Below are 21,639 nucleotides of genomic sequence, written 5' to 3' on the forward strand. Positions count from 1 at the left end.
GCTGGACGGGGCTCTGAACAACCTGATCTAGTTGAAGACGTCCCTGCCCACGGCAGGGGGGGTTGGACTAGATGACCTTTAGAGGTCCCTTCCAATCCAAACTATTCTATGATTCTATGATTCTATGATTTATTGTTTTAAATGAAACACAGACAAACCTTTGAATAGCAAAACAAATTTCATCTGTCCAACCCATTTCTAGTTGCAGACTTCAAAGACTTGAAGGCATTAAACACTGATGTTGTCAGAGGAGTGATTGTGGAGGAGCTGTGATAACTCATTTGAGACTTAAACCCATGCTAATTTTGGATTTGTAAATCTCCAAAGTGCTAAATCAAATGAGCTTTGAAGCACAGGTTAAGAGATGTCATTGCATCCAAGAACGGAGAGGGGCAATGAAAATAAGAGGTGGTTTCAAGGAAAGGTAAAGAGGGGTTTTAATTCTTTACCTTGGCACTACATCAAATGAACTGCTGCATCATACACTAAGTTGCTTTCTTTCAAGTAGCTTTCTCTGAATTGTTCAGCCATTTTGACTGTTTGACTGACTGAACATCATTATTACTTCAATAAAGTAAAGGAAGCAAAGCATATATTTAAAATGCACTTACAATCTGAAATACTCAAATAAAGGCACACCGAATCTTCCACTTATTATTTTATCCTCTTTATGAGATATTTGGACCTTCTAGTTTTCTACATTACACCGCTAGATGTTTCCAAAACAATATATACATTTCTGTGATAATGCCATTGAAGCCTATGATAGGGTTTCTTTTAAAGAGCATAATTAAATAGTTCACTGAAACAGAATATTTTAAAATAGGCAGTCCTACAGAAAGGATATGTATTTAAGTAGCTTGCCAATTATACTGAACTTTCTGAATCTGAAGAACTGAAAACTGTATTTCCATGCAATATGGAGGATAATTATATTTGCCTGTGTATACTTAGTTGTCAGGATTTTTACAAGATGAGCACATATATGCTTCAGCTACTTTAAATAAGACATGGCATTTTCACATTAGCATTTGGTGGTAGAAAAATCGACGCTGAGGAGAATGTCTTTTTGCTTACCAAATTCTTTCTGCCCAAACTAGACCAACACACCCAGGAGCTGCAAAAAGCAGTAATTCTGCCTGCATGAAAAGGGATTGCCCATCTAAGGCTGTTAGGCTGTTATTACTTAGGTCTTCAGTCTACTCACTGGCCACACCTTTTAATCCCTTCTGAATGTCTGAAAGTATTCTGGATTCCCAGATTTCCAATGGGGAATGGTAAGTATTTAGGCCAAATATACACAGGTTGTTATTATTCATTTTAAAATTTATTATGCTTTTTTTCTATTGCCCGGTAGAAGGAAACCTTTCATTTATATGTGTCTACATATATAATGTTTATAAAATGTATCTATCTCTATATAGATAATCATAATAATTCTAGTCACCGTTGATCACAGATTTCCAAAAGAAATAAAGGATTGCTGCTGAGTGCAATCAGGCCTGCAAGGCAGGTAAGGTGAGCAAACACAGTCCTCAGAGCGCGATCTAGCATAAGCAGGGTAGGAGTAGGTGATTGTAACCCAGTGTAAGGAATGGTATGACACCTCTTCCTCAGGTGTACTTAGAAACACCTCAGAGGGAGACAAAAGAGGAGAAATTCGTTCCTGGGGTAGGGATTTTTTCCCCCTCCTTTCAATTGGATTGTCCCACTGGAGTTGTCACAGGTTCTGCATGGATGGGTCTTACTTCTATGGCAAGAGAAGTGGAGCATCAAATGACACACTGGCACACTGGAGCTGTGTGGTAATCCAGACATGATGACTCATTCTGAACTAACAGTCACTTTTGAATCTTTTCACTAAGCATAGTTTCTGCAGTCATGATTAACATAATTTAACAGCTCTTTGCTGAAACATGAGTTTGTACATGCTGAAGCATCAGCACAAGAGTAAACTTTAAAAGCATTTCAAGGAGAAGACCTTGCCAGAAGAGTCATAGAAGAAAAACAGAAATAAATGTGAATGTGTTTATGTACACATATACATACACATATACAAAAATACTACTAGGAGCAAGCAGCATCCAGGGAGAAGCAGAAAAAGTCTGCGGCCTGTTCATACATTCTTAGCAGAATTCATCTGAAGTCATGTTTATGTGTTCAATCTAATGAAAATTTTTGTGGTTTTATTGTATTTATATGTTTGAATTGTGAGATGAGAACATAATCTAAAACATTAGGTTGTTATTAGCAAGTTGGCCACAACTAATATCAATAATACCTTTATATCATACCCTGCAACTGCTAAGAGCCCAAGGTACAAATCAGATCAAGCCCTGATTAGAAGCAGTATTTGCAATCGAGTGTGTAACCATTTTACTACCTGAAAATGAAATGTTTCTTCCTCATTCTTAAAGACTGTAAGCTTTTAATTTCCCTTAGCAGATAAAATAAATGTTTTCAAACCACATTGATCCCTCCCAAATTATGGCTTGTAACTGAAATGCCTAAAATTAATAATAATTAGAAATAGAATACAGATTTATTATTTAATTAATGGAGGAAGACAGAGAGAGAGAGAGTTAAACAGCGATTCAGCTCCACTTATAGCGAATTTCACTGTTAATTGGGTGCTCAGTGATTCTGAAGTCAGGTCTCAACACTGGTCTAATCTCATTGAGCTTTATGGAAGTCTTCTATTGACTTCACTGGGGATAGTTTAGGTCAGCACTAGATTTTCCTGAAAATCTATCAAAAACCTGAGACAAGCATACTTCAGAAATCAGAAAACCAGAAGCTTTAAAACAGTATTTTCACTGCTTTGAAAATTTACAAGCCCACATAGAAAATCAATGTGCTTTCTCCCTATTGCAAAGTATGGAGTTAATGAAAAAAATGATTGCAATATACTGGCTCATAAAATAAAAATCATCTGAAAGTGTGAGGAAGCAAGCACTATTTAACAGGGCTCATTCAAAAGACACTTCAGACTTTTATGCCATAAATTTCCATGTTTTTCATTGTCAAGGTAAAGGTTATGGATTATGGGGTTTCAGCTACAAAAATGATTCAATTATCAGTCCAGTGAATCAAAAAAGGTTAATTTTTTTTTTCTTTTTTTATACTATTTGCTCTTGGCCACTGTCAGAGACAAAATATTGGGCTAGATGGACCCTTGCTCAGGCCCAGCATAGCTGTTCTTGTGTTCTTCCAGTATCTGTCCTCACAGATATTTGGATATTTTCCTTAAGGTGTTTATTTGTGTCTGGAACTGTTGGAAGAGGATTTGAAATATCATTTGAACTTGAGGAAAGAAAATCAGGATTTAGAAATGTTGTTTATAAAAATAGGTAAGTAGAGACATTTTTGTGTGTGGTACTTTGATGGCAAATCAATGATCAGGGATAAGAATGGTGTCATGGTTTAACCTCAGCCGGCAACTGAGCACCACGCAGCCGCTCGCTCACTCCCCCATGGTGGGATGGGGGAGAGAATCGGAAGGGTAAAAGTGAGAAAACTCGTGAGTTGAGATAAAAACAGTTTAATAGGTAAAGCAAAAGCCGCGCACGCAAGCAAAGCAAAACAAGGAATTCATTCACTACTTCCCATGGGCAGGCAGGTGTTCAGCCATCTCCAGGAAAGCAGGGCTCCATCACGCGTAACGGTTACTTGGGAAGACAAACACCATCACTCCAAATGTCTCCCCCTTCCTTCTTCTTCCCCCAGCTTTATATACTGAGCATGACGTCACATGGTATGGAATATCCCTTTGGCCAGTTTGGGTCAGCTGTCCTGGCTGTGCCCCCTCCCAGCTTCTTATGCACCTCCAGCCTTCTCAGTTGGTAGAGCATGGGAAGCTGAAAAGTCCTTGACTAGTGTAGGCATTACCTAGCAACAACTAAAACATTGGTGCCTTATCAATTTTGTTCCCATCCTAAATCCAAAACACAGCACTGTACCAGCCACCAGGAAGGAAATCAACTCTATCCCTGCCGAAACCAGGACAAATGGGTAGCAGGCAAATGTCTGTAAGAGCACAGTGATGTTGTACATGTTGGAGCTGGCTCCATAGGAACAAGAAAGCTGGATGAATGACTAAGAAAATAGTCTTGGACTGCAGAGATTTATTGGAGGTCTAGATAGTCTCCAAAAATCTGTGATGGTTCTCACAACTACCCTGCAGATCCTTTACTTAGACAGCCAGCTGCAAGAGGCTGGTGAATACCATGAGACGTCTCAGGTGACTGAGCAGTAATGCAAGTACTTGGGACTTTGGAGGTGAAAAGACAGTTCACAGACATGCTCTGGTGAGCTGAGGTGCCCTGTCTGTATGCTTCCAGGCTTACATCAGTCAGAAAGCCTGCTCTGCACACCACTTTCACGCTGGTACTCTGTGGTCAGTCAGGGAGCAATCTTCTCACTACTGCGTTTACACCAGCACGAGGTCCTGTGTGGGTACAGCTAGGTTGATAACAGCTTCAGCCTGCCTCACTTTCCTTATAGAAATAAGCTAACTCTTGTATACTTAAACTGCCTCTGCAGAACAGACTGCATCACTAACCACACTGCTCCAGGTAAAAAAAATACAGCTTTCTGGTATAGGAAGAATCTTATTATTATGGGTTCATGGTGGTTATGCCCATACAGAGATAACAGTCAGAGGGAACAGAAGACTAGGAGGTTGTCCTATTGTTGTGTTCTTTAGGGCTTTTCCTCTAAAAATAGGTTGCTCCAACTGTTGTGGAGATAATACTTATTAAAATGGATCTTTTATCTTATCTACACTAGCAATTCTCCTGTCCTTAACATGGTAGGGAAGCAACCAGTCCAGTGAGAAAGAGTTCTATTTATTCTCTTAAGAGCATGAGCTTCTGATTGAAAGGAGCCTGTTCTAGTTACAGAAAAGTGTAGCTTAAAATGTTAAGCTATAACTTTCATTTCTTCATGAATGAAGCCTTTGCCTTTACCCCCATGAGGTGCTGAGGGGTCTTTGCTGGGTGCAACCCATTACTGCCCACTGTAATCACTCACTGAAAGGGTCTCCCTTAATTTAGCGTTTAAACCCTGAGACAGAAAGACAGAGGAACACTCAATGTAAACTCACCCTATAACAATGCAATACCCTTGTCGGATCAGAAATAGTTTGGTACACTTGAAGAAAGCAGAATGATCATTTTGTATACTGTGTCTATGTGAATGACAGCGCTTTGGTCTTCACCTGGATCCCCAGGCTGCCATGTCAGCTATGACATCTGATGCATCACGTCTGACATTCTTTTGTTCTTTCCATGGTTTGTTTGTTTGTTGTTTTTTAACTAAAATTAAAAGTTGACAGCACACCTGAGATCTCTCTGTCTGTCAGGTATATCAAAGACAGAGTAAGGGATGAAAGTGTATGAAAGTGAGAGAGGAAATAGGTTTTGGTATGGAACAGGAAATACAAAAAATTTTCTGACAATGTGAGAAACAGCGGCATGTAATTACACAGTACATAAAATTTGGTTATTGCAAATTTTCCTGAAGCCATTTCCAGGAACATGAAGTTCAAGCAGTTGTCTGGGAACAGGCAGCACAGATTTACCATGGTAAATTATGCCTCACCATGATGAGATGATAAGATGAGATGATCTAACCATGATGAAATTACTGGCTCCATGGAGAATAAGAAAAGCAGGGGATATCATTTACCTTGACTTTAGCAACATTTTCAGCATGGTCTCCTGTGGTGTTCTTCTAGTTTATTGGACTAGATAAGTTGCTTACAGGGTCAGTAACTGAACTGGACTGGCATGCTGAAAGTTCGACAGATCAAAGTGACTGGTGTCTGTTTACTAGTGGCATTCCTCAGGAGTCAACACAGCAGCAACACTGTTTTGCATCTCTATTAACAATCTGGACAGTGGGACATAAGGCACCCTCAGTAAATTTGTGGAGGATGCCAAACTGGTGGGGAGTGGTGAGTATGCATGGCTGCCATTCAGAGCAATGTTAACAGGCTAGAGAAATGAGCTGACAGAAGCCTCATGAAGTTCAACAAAGGCAGAAGACAAATCCTGCCTCTGAGCCAGAACTGCCCATGCAGCAGTACTGGCAGGGCACTGCCTGTGTAGGAAGCAGTTTCACAGAGAAGGACTTGGGGTCCTGATGAGCAGAAAGTTGAACATGGGTCAGCAGTGGGCCCTCTCAGCAAACGTGGACAATCAATACTGAGTTGTGTTAGCAAGAACATAGCCAGGACATTGTGAAAAATGATTATTCCCCTCAAATTGTCACTTGTGAGGTTACATCTGGAGTACTGTGTTCAGTTATGGGATCCCCAGTAAAGACACTGACAAACTGAGCAAGTCCAGTGGAAGGCACTTAGGGGGCTGAAGCAAATGATATGCAAGGAGGGGCTGAGGCAGCTGGATTTGTTCAGCCCAGAGAAGAGAAGGCTAAAAGGAGATCTAATTACTGTCTTCAACTACATAAGGAGAGGTCATAGAGGAGACAGAACAAGACTCTTCTTGGAGATGCACAGTGAAAAGTTGAAAGGTACCAGTCACAAGTTGTACCAAGGAAAATGCTGATTAGATATAGGAAAAAAATGTTTGACCACAAAAGCAGTCAAACAAAATGACCTGCTGCAAGAAAGGTTGTGGAACCTCCATCCTTGGAGATACTCAAAATATGACCTGGGATATGGCCTGAGCAGCCTGATCTAATTTCAGAGTTAGTCATGCTTTGAGACGAACATTGGACTAGGTGACCTCCAAAAGTTCATTCCAACCTAAATCATTCTGTGATTCTATAAATTATTATGTGTCATTTTATAAAGCTTCTAGCTGTTCATGTGGAGTTTGAGAGCTGTTAACTTTGCTTAGTCCGACCTGAAGGAAGAAGGATCTAGATATAGTCTTTGCTACGGTGTTGCATTCTGGCACAAGCTTGGGATGGGATGATTACAATTTGCTTTCTAGAAGGTTAATGTTTGATCCTTTTGAATATTCAAAATGTTGTCTCATGCAACTGGCTGCTTACTCAAGGTTGTTTAACATGAAGAGCCCGTATCCCAAGAACCACAGGAGTTTTGAGTCCACTTACGGTATTGTCTCTGACATTAAAAATCCTTTCTTGTTTGTCTTGCTGTTAGAGAGGCTACCATTTTCCCCAGTTGTATTACAGCTAATGACAACATCTAGATGTAATGAGGCTTAAATGGGAGCTAGGTGGCTCCAGAGTTTTCTCACTGAGAGCCCTCATTCAAAATAGTCTTCACTTACTTCTTTGGGAATGCTTCACAGTTCCTAGGCTTCATGAAGGTGATTTAAAGAAGGTGTAAATGAGAGAGAGTGATAGTCTTGATGAAGTAACACAGTTAATCTGACCTAGGACAGAGCTAAATGCCTCTTTTTTGAAAGGTCAGAAATCATCATTGTAACACAAGTGACATTGTAACTTAAGCAACTGGTTCAAGTTAAAATAATCTAAATAGATAGATAAAATATTTACCCATGTGTTTTCAGATATCTCCAAGCACCATCAATACTTCCACCATTACATCCATGTTGATTCCTGGTATCACAAGAGATCAAATTCTGAACGGAAAGGTTGTCTGTGATCTGACCCTTGGAATGAATTGCTATTCTATCTGCTGCAACACCTGTTTTGAAAGAAATTTTCCATTATCCAAACCAAATAATTACTCACAACTTCACGCTGGTTGTTGTGAAAGAGGGGCTGAAATACAACCTCAATATTTTCTGTCTGTGCAGATATCTTTACAAAGCAATACAGATATAATCTGTACAGACTTTCGAGAGAGAGGATTGTTAAACTGCAAAGCGTCATGAGCAACTTTGCTGTAATATTGTAAATCCATAGATTTACTGGTTATCATAAAGTCCCACATATCTAAACATCAAATGAGGCATTTACATGGTTTAGTCTGATAGTCTCTACGGTGTTCGTAAATGCATATTCATCTCTGGTTGACTTCAGCAGAAGATGCAAATACTCTCCCAGCTCTCTGCAGCTGAATCTCCAAATCTCTTTTCTTTCTTTTCTACCTTTCCTTCCTTTATTTGAGAAAAAAGAAAAGCAAAAATGAACAGTCCTATGAAGAAGAAAATTCAAGACTGAAAGTATGTACTGGTTTTACTGGAAAGAATATTTGGAAATGCTCATATTAATGTGTAAATGTGGGATTCATTGGACCTCCTTCCCTTATCACACAAAATTCTTCTTCTGAGATAGACACCTTAGATGTCTGAACTCAATCAGATAGCCATAATTCTAAGTACTGATATATTTATGCACTGATTTAAAGGCAGACTAGGCTGTTGTAGGTGAAATTAAGCCACTTCTCCTTTCTTTAGCGAGTGATAATGAAACAATTAAACCCCAACCCCAGTCATTACCTGTGTTTAAATTATATTTTTATTATTGTTAGCCCTTCATTTCTCAACCTGAAAATAAAAAAAAAATCCCTTGAAATCTAAAGCCCCATCAAAATCAACACTAACTTCAGTGAACTTTGGACAAGACTTCAGAAGAGTGAATCTGCTGATGGCAGCTGACAACAACTGTGTTTTGTGCTTTTGTGAGGTGTCACATGGTAATGAATTTATTTTCATAGGTGTAAAAGCTTTTTACTGAAGAGTTCTGGAATACTTATAGGAATTACTCATTATAAGAAAAAATGATACAGCAGTGCTTGTCTATTCATTGAGCAACAATTAATCTTACAAAGAAGGATTGAAATTCCAGACTGAAAATGTTAGATGCACCTTAACAACATGGGATAATATAACATCTTATAATATTTAGCATTGAAAATAATTATGTGAATTAAAATCAAAAGATTCACTTATGAAAGCGAAAATTTAGGCTGAATATCTGGAAAGTCTTTCCCTCAGTGAGCTCTGTTCATCTGTGCAGTAATCTGTCAGCAGAGCTGTCAGAAGTTCTCTTGGTTTTGTCTTTTAAAACTACACTGGACAAGACATACTGGTAACAGAATGTGTTCAGTCTGGCTTTGGCAGGAAGTTGGGATTAACTGACCTAAATGCTCCTTTCTTTCTCTTACTGCTGTGATTCAAAGAAGCAGTTGCAGAAACCTGCACCCGTGAGGACCCACTGGCCGGATCAAGCAATAAAGATTGATTGCATAATTTTTTCTTTATCTTTATATATCCCAATATGTACTGAGATTTATTGCAGCATAAGAAAAATGAATATAACTGATCGCTGTAGGTTCTTTGGAGAAAATGACACAAACACTTGTGTCCATTCTTCATAAAACCAGAGGTTGTAGCACATGAGGTTGAATTGCATTACTGACATTTCTTTGCTTACAGAATTTGAAAACACTTTCTTCCACAAATATCTGAGCAGTTTCAGGGTTTTCTTCTCATAAAATTATTGAAAAGATTACACTGAATTTACTTAAATAGCAAGTGTTGGACAATGGCAAATGCACAAATATATAAATACATATAAAGAAATAAAGCCTACCTGTTTTAAGCTTTCAAGTCAAGCATGTAGTTGTGCAAGCAAGGGATGCAGATTTTTTTAAAAGTTACTCTACCAGTTACGGTAAAGTACATTAGTCAATTCATTTTCTACTTTCTGTCACTGAAAAATATCCCTATGTTACACAAACTTATGAAAAGCAAACAAAGCTCTACAGCTTAGACCGACCTTTTAAGTCTTTGGACAACTTAGAGGGAAAGCTGTAGCAATTCTAAATGTTCCTGTTTGCTGATAAAAAGTGAACGGCAAGCTGCAATTACTTCATTACTAATCACTACAAATTTTCATCACACATCTCATATCAATGATATTTTTAAAAGGAGAAAAAAATTAATATTACTTGCGGTTGAAAAAGCCCAGGATGCTCCACAGTTTCGTTGATCCAGAGGATCATGAATCCATTCAGGCCATGCGTAAGTGGCTGCAAAAAATGCAGGAAATTTTTCTTCTGGAAGTGAGTTTCCCTAAAACAAAATGTAGGAGATCTGTATGTGCTTCAACTCCTAATTTTGTCTTAAGTTTTACCCTAATTAAATTTTACCCTAATAAAAATTAAAATTCTTAATTTTTAAATTGAGGAAACCTAAAGCATTGGCACCTGTGGCTTCCCGAGCATCCCTGTGGCTGGGTGCTGTGGACCCCCTGAGAGCAGGGGGGTTCTGGCACTCCAGTAGCTGAGCTGGAAAGCTGAGCTCCACAACTGCCAACCTAAATAACCTGTCCAGTTGCTCTCTGATTTTTATCTCAAACAGCAATTCCCTATGAAACATGTTAATTATGGCCCACCTGGCATTTTTGGAAAGAAAAGCCTTCTGCTACAAATAAAAGTGAACTTAGGTACCTGTTACCCTATTCTCCTTGACACGTGGCTGTAGGTAGGAAACTTTAGTTACCATGGGGGAAGCATCAGTACAGTGTATCATTGATTTGTTTTTTACACAGACGGTTTTCAATCTCCAGCACTTATTTTCATTCCAGAACGAAAATCAGTGATTTTTATTCTGCTTTGCAATCTGATGTTGAGTTAATGAGAATTCATGGTCTGCTCACTAAAGCCATTTGGACAGCCATTTTTAGCAACTTCATCCCTCCTCCTTAATTTATGTCCTCCAAGCTTTGCACAGATATCCACATATGCAAGAATCATCTGGTACAACTGTTAATAATCTGCTCTGTGCTCAACATATCAAAACCATTGACCCATTTTTTTTTACTGTTAAACTTTATGGAATGTTTGTTTATGCTGCACAGGGAATTGCAATATTAGTCCATCCAGTCTATCAGTTTGTCTCAAACAATTGTTGATAACATCTGTTCCAGAAGAAAACACAATATACAAAATATGATAATCTGTTCCTAAGCAAATAATTCCCTGATGTTTCTTTCTTATAAGCAGACTCATACCCTGAAGCACAATGGCTTCTATCCTGTTCAAATTCCTTTATTTTACTTCGATTTACTTAGTCTTCTAGTTCTGGGTGTCCTTGCTGCACCATTTTTCTAAATTGCTTATGTGACTTATAAGACTACATACCTTTTCCTAAGATGATTTAAACATTTGAGGCCAGTTCTTTCAAACTATTTCAGGACTCTTTGGGGAACCGAACTTTACCACTTTGGCTGTATCCAGATCACTTTGTTGCATACATTGGGAAACAGCGGTGCCTCCATCCAGCTTGCACACCTGGATTTCCCACAGAAAACCCACGGTTGAGAAGAAGTGGGTAAGGAAAAAAGAAGCTTGTACCTCAGGTCTGTATCTGATATTAGACTGGGATACAGCCCCAACAGACGGATTGATACAGTCTGTGCATACCCCCAGACCCAGTAACCCTCAAGTGCTTCTAGGTTCACTATGTTAGATGCAGGCTGTGAGTCCTAAATACCATTAAGGTATACTACAAGCTGTTAAGTGACTCAAGTTCTTTTGAAAGTTTTACCTCCACCCATAACAAGCCAGCAATCTTCCAAATCTTGCTAAAATATTAATCTCAATATTTTGATTAATCACTTTCAAAGGTCTGCTTTTTCAAAACCTTGTTAGATACATGGGACTTGCAACCTCAAATGACACACAGAAAGCAACAGCTAATTTAAAGAATGTCTTACTAAATTATCATTATGTTCATTATTAATGAGCAAGCACAAACACAAGATTTACTTTGAAGATGAATCATACAGGCAAAGTCCTGGATAAATAGTGTTTCTTTTACATGATAAGACTGCTCACTATCAACCAGTAAACAAGCAAAATTTGGCAAAGGTTGTTTAGCACACTTACGTGGGCAATGACCGCTTACAATGCCACAAATGAGGCAGTTGAGAAAAGCAAAATTCTAAATAGATCTTTGGTCTGAGACAATGTGTTACTTTACATATTCCTAAACTACTGCCAAGGTATTTAATAGCCTCATATTGTAAATCCCAGAACAAATCCCTCATTAAACCTCAGCCTTGCCATTTAGAAATGCAGGACTGACCTGTAGCCAGAAACATTAGCTTTTTGTCTGAGAAATTCCTACCCTGATATTGAGAAGCACTGCTGTTCTGTGACAAATAGTAAGTCTAGACAATTGTTTCTCAACATATGCTCCATGGACCAGCATCAGACAGCACAATGCAATCAGCAAAATGACTGGCAAACTGTGTTTAAACCTTCATATGTATTCTCTGCAGTGAAGCTAGCAGTCTGGCCAAAGCAGGAAGGTAAGTGGATATAAAAGAACGCTCGTACTTCAGCTACGACTTCTTCAGAAAATTTAGATGGCCCATCAGAGAAAAAAGGCTGAATATTACTGAATTTGCAAATGTGGAAATACTTTTTCTGAGGGAAAGCAATATTTTTTTTTATGTAGGAAAAAAGTTCTGGACATCACTTGCTTTGTGAAGACAAAACGGTCATGCAGCACAGGGTCCTCAGTTTAGATTTAGTTCTTGTTCCATATCATTGTCTTTTAAGTATTCTAATGTGCCATCATGTTAAACTACCCTTCCAGACATAAGCACCACCTTATTGAGCAGGTATAGTCTTTTATTAATAGCAGAGCTTTTAAAAGCTCTATGAGCAACTTCAAGAAGTTTGTGTTTTCCCTAAGATGAAATGTAGCTCTGTCACACCGTTTAATTGGAAGTAATGTTATGAAGCTATATTTGTAGTTGGATATGTCAGTCAAAGAAATAACTAAAAAGCCTCTACTCCACAACCAAACTTTTCAACACTGCTGAGAACTAAGACTCTGCTGTAGATGTAAAGTGGTTAACACAGAAGGGCTTTACATTCTTGAATCTTTTTTCAATGCAATTGAGTAAGGAGCCCCTTCTACACAAAAATGTTTTTCTCAAGCATCCCCAAAAGACAGTAGAAAATAATCAGAACATCTGGCCCTTAGGTACCAGAAACTTCATTTATTCCCTAAATAGTAGGCCAGTAGCATGCTGAAGAAATGGTTTTTATTTAAAGTAAAAAAAAAGTTGTAGTTAACAAATGGGTAGCTATGGTTTTCTTTCTACATTAGCAAAACTACCAGGTTTTAATCAGGTCAGCGCAAGATAGAGCCAAAAACTCCTGAACACTAATTGTAGCATTTTTATCAACTAAATATATGACTTTGGGCAAATGACTTGCAGTTTTCTCACTTGCAAAATGGAAAAGGCAGTAATAACCCCAGAGAACGCATGAATGTTTAGTTAGTGCCGATTTATCCACAGCAAGTAACTAGTACCTTGGCCTGCAGGTGAATTAGTACTCAACAAGGTCACTTAAAGGTCAAGCCATTAAGGTTTGGAGAATATCTCTGAAAGATATTAAAAAGTAGTTATTTCTCAATTTCATCATTCATATCTTTTTACTCTCTTCTGAGCTGTCACCTAGTTACAGGTTAAGCTTAATGGAAACTGTCATGAAAACTCACTCATTTTTTATCACTTAGGACTTTGTAAATGTGTTAGTATGCTTCACAAAATATCAATGGCAGAAAATTACTCATGGAAGGTGAAGCAGGGGCAAGTGTCTCTGAAAATCTGGTAAGATACTTATCTTAAAAAGTGCCTGGAAGTTAACTCCATGGCTACTGTTGGTTTGCCAGTTGGAAGAATCTGTCAATATACTCCTGGTGAGCCCAATCCGTTATATGAAATTGCTGGATCGTGCAGTGATGCTAGATATGGAGCTGGCTATGAGTGAAGAAAACCATTTTTTTTCAATGTTTTTGTGAAGTATTAAAGTGTGGTAGATAGGAAATTTCCTGAAGCAGAACAAGGGCACTAAAGAGATTATGTTCTTCTAGAAAACTATAGGGGACAGAATCAGGGAGATTTGGAGCTTTGCAGGAAGCTTCAGAGAAAAATATTTTTACATCAAGACTAGCTAATACAGAAACCATTGGGATAAGAGCAAGAAAGTTCTAATAATTCTGAAGAGAAGCCATAGGTAGGAGACAGGCTCATAGAAAATTCAGAGCAATTTTCTGCAAGCTCAAAGAATTCTCCAGAAGCTGAGAAAGTCATAGAGAGATTATTATTTTATATTTTTAGCATTTGTAAGTAGAGAGAAATATTTCTTAGAATCCTATGCAAAGCTTGTGCTTCCAGCAACACGTAGGACTTCCTGACAGCTAAATGCATGAATGTGCAAAGCTGGATTTCTGGAGAAGAATGCATGAAGCTCCTTGGGTGTCTGGCAGGGCCAAAGGTAGTTGGGTTGTGGCTCACAGATTTCATAAAAAGATAGCAGATAGAGAAAATACGCCTGAGAAATGTATCAGTGGAGCAAAGGCTGTAAGTAGTGTAGCAGTCAAAGAAGCTAAGGGAAGCTTAATAACAATGATTCAATAGGCTGGACATAATGCAGGACCACTGAGTGACCGGCTACCCCAAACTGAATGGAAAAGAAAATATGGTAAAGAATTTCTTATAACCTTCCTTTTCTTGTTTTCCTAGGTGGGATTTGTCTCACCTAGCTAGATATCTAGTAATGTAGATGTTAATCTCTGAGCTAGGTACATGTTATCCACTTTTTGCTTCTGCTATGTAAGCATCACACTGTATTCCTCAAGGAAAAAGCCAGCAACAACAACAAATCAACCCCAACTCTCTTGAGCCTCAATGCAGTTCACTGGTAATTTGTGGCAGATACCTACTAAATATTGCACTAAACTCTTTTATGTCATTGTCTTATTTAGACTTGCCATCTTCAACTGAAATGGACCCTTCTTTGGCTGCGAAGAGTAGTCTAGGAAATCATACGAGGCAAAACTCCAAAGCTTAATTTCTGTCAGCTTCTTGCTCTGACAACCCTCCATAGTGTAATTTTGAGCAAGCTGGCCAATCTGGGCCACAACCCAATGCCTCGCCACGCTGGTGCAGGGATCTGACTTTGTGTGGGACAGAACCAGACTGCATCAAGCAAAAGGGTTAGGATTGTTAAGATTATTGCAGAGGCACATGGCCCTCCCCCTCTTTCCCAATTTCCTGTCAAGTGGTAGCTCAGCACTGCTGTCCCCACAAGGCCTTCTGTGATGTGGAAACCCTTCTGCCATACACATGTACAACAAGCATCAATGATTGACTTCAAATAGATAATCAAATGGCATCACTTTCCTGAACTATAAGAAGCCAAAGATAAAAACTTGTTATATTTAAAGTCATTTGCAAACCTTGGATCTATCTACTTATTCTTGCAAGTTTTCTAATTTCACTATGGTGAGGTAGTTAGTTTTTTCAATCTATGATTTCCATAATTTTGGGTCTTCTAAGAAAGAACCTAAGTAACTGATCCAAAGCATTGGAAAATCTACTCTGGATTCAATTACTATGCATTTCTTCTTTAATTTCTTAACCTACCTATATAACTTAAAGTATATTTGCTTTGTTGCAGAACTAATTTGAGCAAATATATGATAGGAAATTTAATTTAACTGCCATGAAAATAGCCATGACCAAGAGGTTTAGAAAGCTGGTAGTAGAGAATCATCTCATTTTCCCATGCTTCCCATCATTTTTCTTTCTATTTGGCCAAAATCCCAGCCTCCTACTTCATCTTTACATTGCTTTATCCTATGGGCTTTTTGAGCTTCTTTCAAAGATTGCTGTTTAGTCTCAGCCGTTAGCCTTAATGAACTATGCCCAGATTTATCTTTTTTTATGGTTACAGCTCCGTGTGCAATGATTAGAAAATGGAGAGGATGGTATGGAACCACCTTAAATAAGCAAAATTTCAAACACCAGTGATCTACAATGATAAGTTAATATTGGTGCACAGCTTCCCAATGGTTAATATTTGCTTTTGCTCCTCCTTGTTTGATTTCCATCAATAGGACCACACACTCTATGGCTTGGAGAACTATTCTGGGAGCTTCATATTCAACATGGAAGCATTTAGTGTTAAATCTCTGAATCATAATCTTATAATTGTCCACATTTATTTTTCCATGTGATAAAGTTATTAAAAAATTTAACAACTGTACATCACACTTACTGGATCTTCTCTCATACTCAGCAAGGAATGAGATGGAGGGAAGGTGCCCAGGCGCTTTTTGAAACCTTCTTCCACTGTCATTCCCCAGAACTGACTGTAGTTGTCAGCTTTCCATCTTCCTCACAGACAGAAAACAAACAAACCCCAGGTTAGAGATACCACTCACATTAATACCTTGCTCCTTTGTAAGATTACCACTAACAATAACATCCAGAAATAAATTTTTCAAATTACATTTCAAAACCTTGTATTTCATATGCATGAGAAAATATTTAGTACAGGCTCTTCCCCTGCAAATGAGTGTAGGATGGAGCAACACAGTAGTCTATGAAAAGTGTTGATTTGAGGTCAGCATCATATCAGCCTGCAGGAGATGAGCATGCAATACTTCAGAGAAGTACTGGAAAACAAGATGCTCAGTCATAACAATTACTGTTGTCTTGAAGTTATGCTCAAATTATGCTTCAGACCAGTTGCCCACAGAGAACTAGCATCTTCATGTAGTGAGTTACGTTGCCTTCAAGTTCTGGTGCACTAGCAGTGAGACACTGTTGAACCCAGCAGAAAGCCCAGCTGACAACTTCTGCCTGAGTTTTACACCAATAGCCAGGTTGAGAGAAAGGGCTCCCCAGTGCTCTTTAATTATTCCCTCCTTACTCTCAGGTAGACTAGACTCAGATTGTAGCCTTAACCCTGCAAACTGTACGCACAACAGAAAAAAAATACCTTGCAGCCATACACATTTGGAACACACTGAAGTTTGTTATTACTGGAAAAGAGCTGAGCCACACAGGAGAGCATTCTCTTTACCCATTTCTTTCTTACTTGTGTATGAGGAACAAGGAGGTGAGATTTATGCTGCACAAATGAGAAGCCTCATTGCTCTTGGTCTGCCTGTAGTCAGTGAAGAGTGCAAGCACCTGCAGAAGTTGAGTCATATCTCAGGTGGGCTTAACCACCCTGTGGCAAACCTTACCGCTTACCACTGACAAGAGAGAGGTGAAGGGCTCCAGGTGCCTAACTTAATTGTCTATGCTAACTCAGTTGGTTTGAATGTCTCCCATGAAGTATAAAATGTTTCAGCACTGAGTCACAGCTTGAAATCTGGGCAGGCTTCATTGCTGAATTTAGCACCACAGCTTCTAGGGAGGAGCTGTAAATGGCCAGCAGGCTCCCAAGGCACAGCTCTGGTACTGGGGTGTCCCTAATCCCTCTGCACTGCCTGGGGGGAATGAGAACTGGTAGCAAGAAAAACACCGAGACCCAGAATGTTCTGATATCTTGGTCCTCATTTGGCCCATCCTCTCCTCTTCCAACACTACCTGGAGTCCTGTTATGTGGAACAATGCTCTTGAGGGAGGAAAAAAAATTACTTTAAATATCTATCCCAAGTAATAAATGAAGAATAAGGGAAGGTGATCTAAATAGCATTTTGTGAGCAAAAAATTTGTACTAAATTCGGAGAATGTTTTAGATAGATGTTCACAATGTCAACTCTTACCAGCATGAGACTTTCAGTATCTTTCCATTTAAAACTCTATAATCTGCCAGAGATTTAGGGAAGTTTCACAGATGTACATTTACTGTCAAATTGCTGTAATGTAATTGGGGAAGGAAGGGGTGGAGAGGACTGCATAACTTGTAATTTGCACATACATACAATGAGCAATACAGTGGTTTACAACAAAACCTTAAAATAAAAGTGTTCTCACCCATAATCTCCAGAATTGATGTGCTGAATCAAGTCTTCGCGAACAAGGCATACTTCTTTTGAACACTTCCAGAGATTTTGGAAGCATTTGCTGAAAGGGCAAGAATATCACTGAGCAGAAAATGAATTGTCAAGGAAAAAATATGCACTTTAACAACAGAAGGAAGATGGAGAAAAAAAAGCATAAACAATATAAATGTCAGATAGTATTTATGAAAACACAATACTACTTCTCACTACTTCACTACCTAATGAATCCTAATTGGAACAAGGTGGGAAGGTTTACAGCTTGTGGGAAAGGTCATATTTGAAAAATTTTGCTTCCATCTTTGTGAGACCAAACCAGGGAAAAAAGGCAATGTCCTATAAATTAGATATTTTGAGGAAGTTTCACTCAGGAAAACCAGACAGGAGCCATGTGGCCGTAGATACCTTGCTCCCAGGACCCTGGGCTAAAGTCAGGGCAGTGGGGGTCCCAGCCCTGTTTAGGTGCTGCTGGAGCCCCCCGGGCTGCCCTGGGGCTGGAGATGCAGGGCTGGTTTTTGGAGAGGCGAAGCAGGGAGGCGGCTCAGGCCCCTGCCGGCGCTGCCTGCTCCTGTCCCAAGACAAAGGGATGTTCAAACAGTTCATCCCTTTCCTACATAAATATACATTTATATATTTTCTTCCCTTATGAAATAATGTAAGGTCTCATCACTCATGCAAAAGAAACAGAGGAAGATGTTCTAAAATAATCCCCTAAATTTTAATGATATTTGTTTTGTCTGCGCTCAGGTCAATGCCCAGGTCTAGGCTGAAACCATTTCGACTCAGGTCAGAGCCAGCAGATTGACTGAGCAGGAACAGAATTAGGCCAGTGAGGAGGACATTTTAACACTCTCATTTTCATATCTCGATTAGAAAGCCCATTGACCTCTTGCCATTCTTCCAAATTGCTGTAATCTAATTCTACAATACCTCAATAAAATACTAGTTTTCCAGACATTTTGATTTGATTACATGTTTAATATGAATTTAAGGATGCTCACTACCTTAATTCCTCTTTCATGACATATGCTAAATAAAATTTAATTTGCTGTTCTCTGAAACATTACCAGGAATTGCAGTTGTCTTTAATTATTGTTCCTTCTCCGTAATATCGGCCATCTTTATAACAACCTGCCAACATAACATATAGATGTGTGAAAAAAAAAAATAATTTTTGAAGTGAATAAACTCAAAACTCTTGCTACTATTGAATTAATTGGTTGTATGCGGTATGCATAAATTATTTAGTTGAAAGTTGGCAACACCTATTTCCAGTTTCTTCCAAGTAATGAAAGCAGTTTGATGTATTCTAATTTTTTACCAGGTACATTATCATTCGTAGTAAATAAAATCAGCAACAGATTCAAAACACTGACTGAAAAATTATTACCTTACATGTAAATAAAAATAATTCTTCAAATAAATTTATTTTCCAGTAATAAACTTAAAAAGAATACATTTCTAATAAAATCATTTTCTAATTGGCAATTAAAATAGAAATAAGTTTTTCCAGTTACAGAATTTAAAAAAATGAATAACTATTCCAAACCTATTGTAATATGTTCTTTTTCCCTGCCAGTTTAATTCCTTTTTGAAAAACAGACTGATCAATTATGTTTCAAGGCAAATGTAAGTTTCATATTCTCTCCAAAACCCAGTATAAAACCTAAATTGAGTGACGATTTTTCCAGACAAATACATGCCTCCTAATTTTTTTCTTTGATAACACTTCACTAAGACTTTGTGTGTGTTTTAAGATCTTCTGCACAGACTGTTTCTTCAGTGCGCTTGATTGTCAAAGCTTCAGTAAAAGAAAGATCCAGAATGCCTGCGCAGGGCTTTGGATCAAGTTGTAACAAATATTGTACATTTATCACATGGGTCTTTGTTTTCCAGCCTGTTCTCACGGTTCCTCCACTGGTGAGCCTACAGGTAGAGATCATGTTCTTTCCCCCACAGAACAGGTTTGGAGCCAGAATCCCCAGGTTCTCCTTTCTCCTCCATTTTCAAGAAGCTTAAACCATATTTCATATTAATATAGTCTTGACTTGCATTTGCATTATATCACGCTTTTTTCCCACCACAAGTGTGAGGAAGGCCATCCCCCTCTCATGGCAAGGGCTGGAGTTTGTCTGCCCAGACATACACATGTATGCCTTGGCTGCCTAGACCTCCTTTATTGGCAAAAGAGAAATATGCACTTCTAAGCCATAGCTAATTTCATACCGAGGTGTAGAAGTAGACTAGAGCTGATAAATTAATTATAAGTGCCTATCTTTCCCTGTTAGTCATACAGCAGGCTATGTTAGCTAGCGCGGGCATAGGTGAGATATATCCCACCTGAGCAGTCTGAGGCCCAAAGTCTCTGCTCTTATTCAGCTTCTGCTAAGATCCGAGACATTTTTCAGGGAATATCCAGAGCAAATTACTTAACTGTCACAGTTTGTCACAGTCTGCCACAAAGTCAGCATCAGACAGTAGCTGGAAGGAGGCATCAAGCAAGATATTTCAAATATATTGAGGGAAGAAAGTATTGACACAGCATCTGAGTGACAGGATGGAGCCTCACTGGCGCTCTGCTGGCAGGCCTCACCACCCATGCCCGAGAAAAAATGCAAACCTGGGCAAGTACAGAAAAGCTTTCTCATAATGTATGCTTAGGGAACTGAAGATTAAAACCATACAGTTTCTTTAGTTTAGTCAAATTAAGACTTAGAGGGCCAGGAGTGCTGCCTCAGGCATCAGTGGTGGAGAGCAGAGGTATCTAAGCTAAAAGACACTGCATGAGAACACAGTGAGATTGTCTGGCTGTGAATATATTAGGTTGGAATATTACTATATTAAGTAGGAAATTAATTAATTTGAAGATGCAGCCTGATGATTTTATGAATGGGATTATATGATGTGAAAATCATGATTGGAAGGAAGAGTATTTGGTAAACGAGGTCTACCCTCCCAGTCCAGCGTTCCTACACCCTTACAGCTCTTACTTCATTTGCCCCCAGTATTGATGTAAGTACTTCTGTCAGTGAAATGTCTCCAGGTTTACTCACTTGTAGGCCAGATCCTGACTGTGTAGTGTAAAAGCAATTAGCAAACTCTCTGGATGTCACTTTTATACCACCACCAGGATGAGATCCAGTGTGTTGACTCTGACAGGGCTTTTTGTACCATCAGAGTAATTGAAATAAAAAGATAAAGTAAATAATAAATGTAGTCAAGAAATAAAACTCTAACAGTTCTTCTAATAATAAAATTTAAAATAATAATAATAATAATAATAATAATATCCAGAACTTCTATTCAGTATCTAAGGCAGGAATGTGCACAGTTTCTTCTGAAACTACACAGGAAAGCTATGGAAACATACTGAATGCTGGGTTCATAAAAGCAAAGTCAAAGCAGTTCCACATAGTTAAATCAAGACTGGCCCTCAGCACGGTGCACACCCATGGAAGAAGTCACAGCGTAGCTTACTGCTGCCGTGCACCAAGTCAGTGAATAGATGGAAATCTGGAAATAAAGTGCTGAGCAGTTTTATTGCTGTTCATTGCCCCCCATACCCGGGCAGCAATATCTTGCCACAATGCAGCAGCCCAGATGGGTTTGCCTCTGCGCTGCCAGTTGCTCCGCTTCCATTGCTGCAACCACCCCCACAGGGCATTTGCCACCATCCGTGCTCGATTCACCTTCTCCTTCAGCAGTTTCTACAACTTGTCGTATAGGACTCCATACAGCAGCCTTCCACCTCCGATGCTTTCCCACAAGACGACAGGACCCATCAGTGAACAGAGGATATTGTTTCTCATTTTCTGGTAGTTTATTATACATTGGGGCCTCCTCAGCAAGCGTCACCTCCTCCTCTGGCGATATTCCAAAATCTTTGCTTCTGGCCAGTCCATGATCACTTCCA

General features: G+C 38.9%; 1 protein-coding gene across 2 annotated transcripts in view; it reads right to left on the reverse strand.

Annotated features, from left to right (window-relative positions):
• TINAG (tubulointerstitial nephritis antigen) overlaps positions 1-21,639 on the reverse strand; it is a 67,113-nt gene that overhangs the window by 38,854 nt on the left and 6,620 nt on the right. For both annotated transcript variants that reach the window (XR_663993.1, XM_009333180.1), the window contains exons 2-6: positions 18,794-18,857; positions 17,701-17,790; positions 15,989-16,103; positions 9,854-9,977; positions 7,492-7,642 (exon numbers count right to left, since the gene is read on the reverse strand). Coding sequence is in view for 1 of the 2 variants with exons in the window: in XM_009333180.1 (XP_009331455.1) it covers positions 7,492-7,642; positions 9,854-9,977; positions 15,989-16,103; positions 17,701-17,790; positions 18,794-18,857 (544 nt within the window). In the remaining variant the exon portion in view is untranslated. The remainder of the gene's footprint in view (positions 1-7,491; positions 7,643-9,853; positions 9,978-15,988; positions 16,104-17,700; positions 17,791-18,793; positions 18,858-21,639) is intronic.

This window comes from Pygoscelis adeliae, unplaced genomic scaffold (genome assembly GCF_000699105.1).
Source record: "Pygoscelis adeliae isolate BGI_AS28 unplaced genomic scaffold, ASM69910v1 Scaffold57, whole genome shotgun sequence".
In the NCBI taxonomy this organism is placed as follows: Eukaryota; Metazoa; Chordata; class Aves; order Sphenisciformes; family Spheniscidae; genus Pygoscelis; species Pygoscelis adeliae.